This window comes from Leptodactylus fuscus, chromosome 2 (assembly GCF_031893055.1).
Source record: "Leptodactylus fuscus isolate aLepFus1 chromosome 2, aLepFus1.hap2, whole genome shotgun sequence".
NCBI lineage: Eukaryota > Metazoa > Chordata > Amphibia > Anura > Leptodactylidae > Leptodactylus > Leptodactylus fuscus.
In genome coordinates, this window is record NC_134266.1 from 220,485,820 (window position 1) to 220,498,246 (window position 12,427).

The 12,427-nt window shown below is 42.7% G+C and overlaps 1 protein-coding gene across 1 annotated transcript in view; it reads right to left on the minus strand.

Moving 5' to 3' along the window:
- STAT2 (signal transducer and activator of transcription 2) overlaps nt 1–12,427 on the minus strand; it is a 53,956-nt gene that overhangs the window by 17,387 nt on the left and 24,142 nt on the right. Inside the window, exons 5-13 of the mRNA XM_075265706.1 lie at nt 8,744–8,822; nt 6,462–6,547; nt 4,159–4,307; nt 2,722–2,880; nt 1,585–1,677; nt 1,383–1,442; nt 650–670; nt 471–558; nt 34–93 (exon numbers count right to left, since the gene is read on the minus strand). Of these exons, the coding sequence (XP_075121807.1) occupies nt 34–93; nt 471–558; nt 650–670; nt 1,383–1,442; nt 1,585–1,677; nt 2,722–2,880; nt 4,159–4,307; nt 6,462–6,547; nt 8,744–8,822 (795 nt within the window). The remainder of the gene's footprint in view (nt 1–33; nt 94–470; nt 559–649; nt 671–1,382; nt 1,443–1,584; nt 1,678–2,721; nt 2,881–4,158; nt 4,308–6,461; nt 6,548–8,743; nt 8,823–12,427) is intronic.

Sequence of the window (12,427 nt, forward strand, 5' to 3'; positions counted from 1 at the left end):
GTGAGTATAGCATTACTAAGATTTATTACTTACATCATTTGCACCTCTATTTCCCTTTCCTCCTCCTCCTCCAGCTCTTTGCTCTTTTAGTGTCTAAAAAAACCCAAACATGCATATCTTAGCTATAGTGAAGCTGAAGAACTGTTCACATGCTGTACATTCAGTGTATATGCCAGGAATTCTCTGAATGTATCAATAGGGCCATATATAACTGCTGGATACTAAATGCTGTTGACAATCTTTTACAGCCTGCCATTTAATGTAAACTTCAGTGTATACACGTAACTTCTAAGTGCAATGCAAGGCAAAACCTTATTGTTCCATCATCAGTATAAACATCATTACTGGCACCCAGAACTACAAGGCTACATATGGCAATATTTTCCGTGCCTCCATGACAAAGTACAAGTAAAAACAAAAGCAAATAAACAAACAAACAAAAAAAAGAATGCCAACGTAAATGAACATACCAAATGTTTAAGCTCTAGCGCCAGCCCCTCCCCAGATACATATTCTAAACTCTTGTCTTGTGGACCCAATAAATTAAATCTGCGATATCTATAAAAAAAAGAGAGAGAAAAAAAAAAGACTGTATAACAGATAATGTGGCAATAACAGGGTGTGATGATGTGTGATAAGAGGGTCTTACCCTTTGATGTCCGGTGGACTCCTGTTAAAATAAATAACATCAAATTTAGGGAACGTTCACAGGTATGTCGCTACGCCATGTTGGCATGAGAAGTTGTGTAACACTACTTCTAACTGCCAGAAAATTAGTGTAAATGATGATAAATCTGGAAGAGCCAACAGTCCCACCCACTGCATACCCCCTTTTCAGAAAACAGCGAGGATGGTATAAAAATGCCACTTCTGTGCCAATGGTGCTTAAAAAGTTGCAATCCTGTAGTTTGGTGTAGGTAGATGATAAATTCCTCCAATATCTTATAGACTGCAACACGTTCAGTATTGTAATCTTTTTTTGCTACCAACTGTGAAAAGGTTATAAAGGTCTAAAAGGAAGACAGCTTCTACCTACTGCCAAGAACAAAGCATCATTCATGGAGACTCAGAAGACCCAGATACATATTAAATAGCTGACTGATCACACCCTGTTTTCGTCTAATGTGTATGGGCGCAATAACAATTTTGTTATTTGAGTCTCACAACATACAGACAATTTTCTTGAGAAATAGCCTAAACTATGAACAGTCGCCAACCCCTCTAAAGTTGTTCATGTTAGCGCCAGTGCGCTTGTGTGCCCGGCACTCCTTTCAATCAAATCATCATCAAAACATGAACAATCTAAGGAAAATAAAATCATAAAAAAACTTGTGTAACAGAGCAAAAGAATTCTGAAGGCTGTGATTTTAACAGTGACGTACTTATCTATTTTATAAGAGACCTTCATTTTCTGTGTGAGCTCCTGAAAATTTACAAGAAATCTAAGAGGAAAAACAAAGATAATTCATATTAACAGGAAATTCTTTTTCTTTTCTACGTCTAATTAATTCAATTCATTAGGCCAGACATTTCCATTTTTGTATCGCCACTCAGCATCTCGAAACCATTAATATCTAAACTCACCTGACCCCCACAGAGAATTGCGTACTGGTTTTTAGTACCAAGGGTCTCTTGCAAGGGTAAACCATAATTGGTTGCTTATTTACAATGAATGACCTGGAAGGAAAAAGGAAAAGGTTAAATAACTGAATAAAAGATACAACATAATTCTCACTTTTAGAAAAGGTACAATTAAAAAAAAAAAAACACTTGTGTCCATCAAGATCAAGAGGACTTGAATATAAGGTTTATTTTCTGTAACTGATACAGGGGACAGTTAAAAACTTAAAAAAAAATATATACATAAGTGTTGTTGATTAGAGATGAGCGAACAGTAAAATGTTTGAGGTTCGATATTCGTTTCGAGTAGCCCCTCAATATTCGACTACTTGAATCGAATATCGAACCCTATTATAGTCTATGGGGGGAAAATGCTCGTTTCAGGGGTAGGCAACATTCGATCAAATTATACTTACCAAGTCCACGAGTGAGGGTCGGGCTGGATCCTCCGAGAAGTCTTCTCCGTGAGGAGTCCCCGCGGCATCTTCCGGCTCTGAATTCACTCTGCCAGGCATCGGGCCTAGGCAGAGCCGACTGCGCATGCTCGCACTACAAGCGGACATGCGCAGTCGGCTCTGCCCAGGCCCGATGCCTGGCAGAGTGAATTCAGAGCCGGAAGACACCGCGGGGAAGCTGCAAGGAGAAGACTTCTAAAAGTAGGAGAAGAACCAGCATCGATTGGCCGACTGTATAGCATTCGGCCAATCAATGCTGGTTCTGCATCGAACCTTTACATTCGAATAGCGAGTGGTACTCGATCGAGTACGATTATTTCGTATACTGTAGTATTCGACTGAATACCTACTCGATCGAGTACTACTCGCTCATCTCTATTGGTGATGTTTTATTCTAAATGTTCGTCTAAGCCCTTTTGAAGGCATTGCCTATGACTATTGTACAGATTCACTGATATGGTAAAGAAGCCTTGTTGCCTCTGGATATTAAAGATCTTTAATTTTTTTAGTTTGATATTACATTAAATGGATTATCACCCTACTGTATGGGCAATTTCATTTTGTTTTCTTATGCAAGTTAATCCCATCCATTAAAGATACTCATATCAATTATATTAGTATTCCAGTAATGATAGCTTCGACTTACCTCTGTAGAAGACCCAATAGCATTTCGCCAAGTTTTTTCTGTAGTTCTGGAGGGTCAACTTTAAAGGGGTCTCCCATATATGTCAGTTGCCCTGAAAGCTCACTAAGAATACAAAGGATACGCCTTAACTGGAAAAACACTTCCACGGTCTTGGTCACCCTGAATAATAAGTGGTAAGACAGTCACTAAAGTGGGTCAAGTTAACATTAAAAAAAAAAATCTAACATAAACTGTATTAAACCCAAGAAATAAAGATATAACCCAACGATTCTGGGTTAAAGGAATTTTACTCTGCCTTTAACCTTTAATAAATTAGCAGGTCCTAACCACTAACACTTACAAAACGAGTAAGCTGAGAAAGTATAAATACAATAACAGTTACAGGTAACCAAATCCAATGTACAGTCTATAGGCTAATAGTCCTATGATGGCAGAACACAGCAGGTTGGGGTAATTCTTTTAAAAGGATCAGCACAGGGGCTTTATACCAGGAAGAAGTTATGGTCATAGTGACCTGACCACTGTTATAAGATTTGCCTCTATGCACCTTTGACACAGGATAAATTTATTCCAGGAAATATTGAATCTGACTATGTGGACCACCAATGCTGGTGGTCTCAGGTGATGGGAAGACATTTTAGTCCATCAGCGAGGCCCAGATCTGTCCTGATACTAGTATTATTTTTACCAGTTTATAATAATATATTCCGCAATGCTTTACAGATATTGTCAGTCACTGTCCCGTGCAAATACAGAGAGAACATACAAACATCTTGCAGTTGTTGTCCTTGTGTTAACCACTGAGCCACCATGCTGTCCATAGACCCAGGGTCATATGAGGAGGAAGATAAGCATGAGTAAGCTCGGACATCATGGATGTAAGGATTTCTATACGTTGTCCAGACCTTTGTGACCACTCTGGTTGTGGTCACCCTCTCATTGTTTTTATGCTTTCTTGGCTTACTCCATTTGGAACCATTACTGGTTAGTACTGGTATTAAGGCTGGTCAGGTTTTGGTTTTTTTTTTTACTTTTGATGAAGATGGTATATCATTGTGTGTGTGTAACATTGGGGTTTATTTTTTCTTCTTCCTGGTACCTCCTTTGCAGATAATGACAACTGGAGCAAAACAGACAACATGCAAATGCAAAACTTTGGTAATATATACTCTCTTCTAATGAATAAGGGCCAATAAATGTATATTTTGCAAATTGAATAATAGGTACAATTTTCTTTTAGATTTCTTCCCCTTTCATATTCAAGGGGAATTGGTATTTAGTCATTACAGAAAACTTTATGCTAGCCAATCTTGATTATTAGATTAATGATGATTAATAACCCTGTCTACTCAAAACAGAGATACTCAAAGCATAAATGTGTCGTACAGAAACCAAACTGATAGAAATGCAAAGAAAACCAAAAAGTCTTCTACTTGCCAGATTTCCAGCTGGTTGAGAGAGGTGTTTGTGCCAGCGCCAATGCAAGATAATCTTTGCCTTTGAATCCACTCATTCAATTCTTCCAGTAAAAAGCCAAGAAGGGTCTCACACAGTCCTAGGAGTTGTTTTACCTGGTCAAGTATCTCCTTTTGTTAAAAAATAAATTAATAATATTATATAATCATATATTAGTTAAAAAATGGCAGCACTCCAATTTAATTTCAATGTTTTACCATCTTGTATGTGAGTGGCCAGCTCTCTCTTTTGCACCAACTTTTTAACTAAGATGAGCTCCTTTGGATTTTACATACATACAGTATATTATACTTAAAATGGGGTTATCCAAAAAATATTGATTACCTCTCCTAAAGACAGTACAACAATATGAGATTCGTGGGGATCGGACACCCGCCACCCCCATCAGTTTTCAGCAACTGATACACCGAGAATGGAGCAGAAAGTTGATGGTTCTCTGTTCCAAGTAGTGGCTAATCTGTGTCACTGCAGCTCTTGACTTGGGTTCCATCGCAATGAAGGGGAACGGACCTGCAGTACTTGGCTTAACCACTTCAGTACCGGGCCAATTTGTGGTCCAGGACCAGACACATTTTAGGTTTATTTTGTATGTGCGGTTTTGAGGGCTGTAACATTTTTCTCATATGTCTCAGTCAACTAATTTTTGCATCTTTTTTCGGGGACACATAGGGCTTTATTTTTATGTTGTTTTTATTTTCGAATGCGTTTTAATTTTTTTTTTATATCCGGGAAAATATAAACATAATAGGAGGGAAATTGTGTCTGGTTTACAATTTATCTTTTTTTTTTTTTTTTAATTTAATAACACAAAGCGCCACTGAAAAACTTTATAAAATAGTTTTTCCTCTCCGTTCCGGTAATCTTTATTTTGTATGGTGTCGTCGGGGGTGGGGCTATAACCTTTAATAACAGCGTTTTATTAGCGTATTATTATTTTTTATTATTATTTTATTTACTTTTTTTTTTTAAAACTTTTTTATTTTTTATTTTTTTTTCAGATTGTGTCCCCATAAGGCGAGAAGAGACCTTTGGGGACATCTGATCACTTTTTTTTTTGTATTGGAGGCTGATTTTCCCTGCAACTGAGGCTGGTACATTTAGCCTCAGTTGCAGGAGGAATACAGCTTCCTGCATGCTGTATACACAGTATACAGAGCTGATCTGGGTCCTACAGGACCCAGCAGCTCTTGCAAGACGCTGCTCCCGGCAGATCACGTGACCGCCGGGCCAGAGGGTGGCCTCATCATGGCGGCGCCCATAGCCATGTATACAGCGCTCATTGAGCGCTGTATACACAGCGATCGAGATGGCAGGGAAGGGAATAAACCTTCCCTGCCATCTCTCTGGGAGCTCCGGCTGAAGTTACAGCCGGCTCCCAGCTTCAGTAGCTGCACGATCTCCGTGCAGCTGCTGTGTTCTGACTGGACGTACCAGTACACAAGGCAACCACTTCCCAGACGTTTATAATCTATGGGCGGTCCGGAAGTGGTTAAAACTACTCAGAGAACAAAGCTGACTGCTTCCTGCTTCATTCTCTGAGAACACCTGATCAATGGGGGTGACAGGCGTCAACATTTTTAGTCCCTTTTACACCTGGTAAGAGCATATATGCATTAGTTTTATTATAAACAGACTAAAGTATAGGTTTACACACAGCAGTTATGTAGCATACCTTTCTAGGACAGTTCTATACCTCTGAATGAGGCTTGCAGAAATTCATGCACATGTTGCAGAACCATCCTAACTCAGATGCACGGAACAAATTATTAATCTCAAGACATTCTTAAATCTGCCATGTGTGAAAATATAAAACTGCTGCATTTCAACATATAGCAAGTATTATACCTAGTGCAAAGAAAACATACACGTATTACATACAGTATCTGTAGTAGGGCTGGACAATAAACTGGAAAAATAACCAAAATCAAACGTATTAATTGATTTGTCATCCTGTCTCAAGCAACCACTGGCTAAAGTTTATTTAACTAACTGTACTCTATCCTATCAGGATTGCCGATATGGAATACCTGAAAGCAATAGTGGTGTGGCACATAAATAGGAGGCGAGGTGAGGAGTGTCCTAAAATAATTGTGCATTAATCATAACTGAGGTACAATATTCAATTAATTACGATTTGGGTCATAATTATCCAGCCCTAAACTGCAGCAAAAACCTGGCAGCCATACCAGACAGCCATACGGCTTACTAGACGTTTTCTAGACAGACATTGTAAATAACCTGCAGACATCCACGACTTTTCTTACCCTGCGTTTTTTGTCTAGCTCATTCATCTGTAACTGAATTTCAGCGAACCTCTTCTTGAGGCCTGGATCTGTAGAATTTGCAGCGGCTGTAAGTAACAAAGCAGATGTATTAATGCATAGATTACTTACATTACCACACATGAAGGCGCCAATGCTGGCAAATCCTTCTGATTGGTTCACAACAGCATACCGTGCTCACATAATATTGCCATTGAATACCCAAATAATACTGGCACACTGCTCACTTATTACAAGTGTTTTTCAATACCTTTAAAGGTATGTTCACATGGAGTTTCTTTTCACATGGTTTCTGCCTCTAAAAACATCTTACTCTCCCTCTAATTCATTTCAATGTAGGTTAATAATGAAGAGGGGTGGGGGGAGCATCACATCTTAGGGAGGGTTCACACGGAGTTACGTGCCGCGTGATGTGCTATTTTGCACGTAACTCCGTGTGAATCCTCCCTTAGTCTTCAAGTGGAATCCACCAAAAACTCCTAAAAAAATTAATGGGAAGCAAAAAAAAAACAAAACACAAAAAACTCTGAAGAGGTATTTGAGTCAGTTGTTGCAAAGACAAATGCTTAACCACTTCAGTACCGGGCCAATTTGTGGTGCAGGACCAGACACATTTTCGTTTTTTTTTTTTTGTATGTGCGGTTTTGAAGGCTGTAACATTTTGTACATAGGGCTTTATTTTTATGTTGTTTTTATTTTCGAATGTGTTTTTTTTTTTTTTTTTTTTTTTTATATCCGGGAAAATATAAACAAAATAGTAGGGAAACTGTTTCTGGTTTTCAATTTATTATTATTTTTTTATTTAATAACACAAAGTGTCACTGAAAAACTTTATAATATAGTTTTTCCTCTCCGTTACGGTAATTTTTATTTTGTATGGTGTCGTCGGGGGTGGGGCTATAACCTTTAATAACAGCGTTTTATTAGCGTATTATTATTATTTTTTATTATTTATTATTATTTTATTTACATTTTTTAAAACTTTTTAATTATATTTTTATTTTATTTTTTCAGATTGTGTCCCCATAAGATCATAAGAGACCTTTGGGGACATCTGATCACTTTTCTTTTTTTTGTTACAGAGGCTGATTTCCCCTGTAACTGAGGCTGGTACATTTAGCCTCAGTTGCAGGAGGAATACAACTTCCTGCACGCTGTATATGCAGTATACAGAGCTGATCTAGGTCCTGTAGGACCCAGCAGCTCTTGCAAGACGCTGCTCCCGGCGGATCACGTGACCGCCGGGTCAGAGGGCGGCCGCATCATGTATCGCTGTATACACAGCGATCGAGATGGCAGGGAAGGGAATAAACCTTCCCTGTCTTCTCTCTGGGAGCTCCGGCTGAAGTTACAGCTGGCTCCCAGCTTCAGTAGCTGCACGATCTCTGTGCAGCGACTGTGTTCTGACTGGACGTACCGGTACGTCCTGTCACAACAAGGCAACCACTATCCGGACGTATATTGTCTATGGGCGGTCCAGAAGTGGTTAAATAAATGCTAGAATTTTTAGGAAACAGAACCCAGTGCAAGGCAAACACCTCTTCAAAAATTGCTTACAAAAAAGCATTAGGCTGCGTTCACACAGAGTTCTTTGGTCAAGAAACTCAAATTCCTCCTCCAAAAAAACGCCTTCAGAACCATACAGTCCTATGGTGAGACGTTTTTAGGAGGAGGAATTTGAGTCAGTTTCCTGACCAAATTCCTGAGCCAAACAACTCCGTGTGAATGCACAAGTCTTCAAGCAGATTTTATCCTGCCTGACAAAAAGCTCAGTGTGAACATTCCCTTATATCCACCTCAACATTTTTTTTTGAAACGTCAACAGATAGAGGATGTCACTACGGATATGGGCGGGTTCACACCAGCGCTGGATCTCCGTTATGCAGGTTTCCGTTTTCTGTCGGCAGAAGACAGAAATCGCCATTTACTGTCCGACAGTGAGTGTCTTCTGCTCTCCGCGGTGAAACTGTTTTTTTTTTATTTTTAATCGGACACAAAGTTTTCAAATGAATGGGTTTGAAAACTGGCTGTCGGTTTCCGTCTCCTGCCCAGTTTCTCGGGCAGGAAACGGAAACCTGCATAATGGAGATCGGGCACTGGTGTGAACCCGCCCTAACTTGTTTTTTTTTGTGCAGTCATTTTTTTTTCTGTACAGTTTTCTAAGCAGCACATCCTAACTGCATATTTGCCTATCCCTTAACATAACCCTTATATGATATCATTTGTTTACTTACAAGATAAAAAAAAATCAGAAAATTACTCACTCTGCATTCTGTAAGTATTAAATTTGAAGTTGAAGATTTCCTGCTGCTCTTCCAAAAACTTAACTTCTTGATAGAGAGACTTAAAAAAACAAAAAAACAAAAAAAACCCTGAAAATCTACGGTCAGGCCACAATGCAATTAATATGGCAGTAATAAGATCAACAAACTGCAAAGTGAACTCATTTACACATTGATCACAAGAATGTTTTTTATGCTATAAACAACAAGTATTTTCTATACACTGTGTACAAGCCTAAATATTCAAAACTGAGGAACGAATGTACTATGTATTTAGATCTATTATCTTTCACGAGCAGTACAAAACATATCTCCTATAAAATGGATTTTTGAACATTTTGCATGCTTTCTACGTAAGCTGTAGCTAAGCAATTAAAGGAGTTTGCCCATGAGAAAAACCTGAACCCCATCTACAGGTTAAAAAATTGTAGATTGGTTGGATCTCCAACAATCATGAGAGTTGTGCCTTGCACTCCCAGTTAAATGCAGTGGCAATGGTGCAGGTTTGCCGCTTCTACATTAATTTGTCAGAGAGGCAAAGGGTATAGCGGTTCTTGCCACTTAGCAAAAAGCTTACACGGTCACTAACTTTTCAGACATGCGATTCTGGACAAAAACTAAATGCAGTGTGAATATAAATTTTGCTACTTTCTGCCTGAAAAACTCTCTAAAGTTCCTGCCACGGGGGCGTGGCCTGGCCATGGAGGAGTGAGGACGTGTGACCGCTCTGCTCCGTCCCTGGCCTCCGACAGAACGCCGAATATCTGCCGACCGGCTCTCCTGTCACTCACCTGAAGATGGGGAAGAACCGCAAGTCTTCCCAGCGCTCCTCTTCTACCCCTCCGGGGGCCTCCGGGATTGCTTCTCTGGCCCGCTTCTCCAGGACGCCGCTGAGTGACAGCTCTGCTGCCAGACCCAAGATGGCGCCCGCGGCTGAAGCTGCCCCACGCGGGCGGCCGTCTCTCCCTCGCAGCTCCGGGCGGCTTCCGACGCTGCGTGCAGCCGTTCCCCGTCCTCCTGCTCCGCTGTGACTGAGGGAAACCTGCGGCTGCCTTCTTCCTCGCCTGATGTGCCGGACCGCATCCCCGCCGGAGACCTGCAGCCACCGCCACGTGTTCCCTGCAGTCCAGTTCCCCTGCACGCCTCTCAGGACTCGCCTGAGCAGGTAGGCCGCAACTCCCTCGTGCCTGCTGACGGTACTTGGCCATCCCTGCCTCCTTCTCCTGCGGCCCCCCTATTGTCCCCCTCCCTGGGGCCCATGTCTGTCTCTCCTGTCGGCCTGACCTGGGGGGAGGGCAGGCCCTCATGGTCTCCTGCTGGGTCCTCTCCTCCCTGGTTGGCCCCGTCATCCTCCCCGTGTCCTGGTGGGGGGGCCCAGGCCTCAGGCTCTGTTTCCCCTGGTCCTCCTGTGACTGACTGTGGCCCTCCTGGCGCTCGTGGACTGTCGCCCCCCCTTGGTGCTCCAGGGGGAACTGACTCCCCTCCTGCTACCTCCTCACCACCCCTCCTGGCCGGTTCCTTTGATACAGCTACTTTGTTGGATTCTTCTGGATTGCGAACTGTTTCTGACTCTGCTGGGGTTGGCGAGCCCGCTACTTCTGCCTCTGATACTTTTGCCGAACTCCGTCGCCTCAGTGCCCACTTGGCGGCGGTTCCCACTAAATCTGACATGGAGGCATATGTGGCTCGGTTGGAGCAGTCCTACAAATCGGAACTTTCTGCTGTCCGCTCATCTGTTCAACATTTGGAGACCAGGGTGGATTCCTTAGAGACGGCCTCCTCCTCACATACCTCCCAGCTTTCTGTCCACGAAGCGACAATTGCTTCTCATACTCAACAGCTGCGGTTCTTGTCTGATGTACTGGATGATCTGGAGAATCGCAATCGACGTAATAACATTAGAGTGCGAGGGCTTCCTGAATCTGTCGGTCCGCAGCAACTGGACTCTACCCTGCGTTCTATCTTTAATTCTGTTTTGGGGGTCCCCCTGGATTCGCCTATTGAACTTGACCGGGCGCATCGCTCCTTGGGCGTCCGCCCGCCTGACGACGCTAGACCCCGGGATGTTATCTGTAGGGTCCACAGGTACCAGTTGAAGGAGGCGATTATGCGCAAAGTACGTGAGGCTCCAAAGGTTGTGTTTCAGGACTCTGAGCTCCAGCTGCTCCCGGATTTGTCCCGCCTCACCCTCGCTAAGCGGAGGGCGCTGAAGCCTCTGTTGGATGTCCTCACCCAGCATCAAGTGCCCTATACGTGGGGTTTTCCTTTCCGCCTTCAGGTCCGTCATGGCGGTCGTGTTGTCTCCATGTCCCATCCGGATGAACTCTTCCATTTTGCCTCTTCCTTGGGCCTCCCTTCCGTCCCGGCCCTCTCGTGGCCCCCGTTTCCTGGTGATCTCCTGTCGGCTCCTCTTCTCCGCCCCCAGAGGCGTCCTAGGAGGCGTCGTAAGACCCGTTCTTCCGAGGAGGCAGGCCCATCCCAGGATGCTCCTAGTGCTTCTACTTGAATACTTTGTTTCGAGCTAGTGGGCCTGTCTCTGCTGTTTGGACATTTTTTTTTGGGACGTTGGGACTCGCGGGAGGGACTGGGGTATACTGTGCTTTTTTTTCTGTGCAGCATTCTAGTGTTCTCCCTGGGTTGGTTCCGTTGTATTTCCCATTCTCTTCAGTTGATTTGTTTTTCTTGTTCTGTTTTGTTGGTCGGCATTTTATTTTATTTTGTGTCAGATGTTATATTTTCTATTTCGGTGTTTTTGCCTGGGGGCCCGGGGGGGAGGGGGTGTCTGCTTCCCCCTTTTTTTTTTGAAAAGCCCGCTTCCCACCGGGGTCTCCACGCTTTGTTAGCGTGGTTTTTGGCAACTTTCTTTCTTTGCCTTCTCCCCACTCTCTCTGTGTAGAGTTGTTTACTCCACCCCACTTAGTTGGTTTTTGTTTTGTTGGTTTTCTTTTTCTTTGTGTTTTTTATTTTTTTTTTATTTTTATTTTTTCATTACTATTTCTTCCTTTTCTCCCCTCTCTTCTTTGTGCCTCTGTTGGTCATTATTTGTTTGTCCTTTTTGTGAGTCCGTCCCTCCACCTTATTTAACTGGTCTTGTTTTTCTTGTTTTCCTTTCTTTTGTGTCTCCCTTTAGTTTGTTTTTCTTCTCCTTTCTCTTCTCGTTTGTCCTCCTTGATTGTTCTCTGTTTGTCTTCCGGTTGTCTCGTCCCTTTCTTCTCTCTTTTCTTTTCCTTCGGCCATGTCCTCTGTTAACTTTTGCACCCTCAATGTTAGGGGCCTGAATGTCCCTCAAAAGCGTAACCAGATTTTGTATCAGTTGCATAAACAGCGTTCGCATGTCCTTATTTTACAGGAAACCCATTTTAAGAAGGACCACGTCCCGGACATTCGCAGCCGTCACTTCCCTAAGTGGTTCCACAGCGTCAACCCAGTTGCTAAGTCCAAGGGAGTCTCGATTGCTATCCATCGTTCCTTGCAGCATGAGGTTCTGGACACCTGTATCGACCCCGAGGGTAGGTTCCTCTTCTTGAAATTGCGCACGGGAGGTACGGTTCTCACCGTGGCCGGTTGCTACCTCCCGAATCAGGGTCAGTTGGCATACTGTAGGTCCCTTATCCGCAGATTGGCAGACTTCAGTGAGGGGGTTGTGGTTTTGGGTGGTGATTTTAA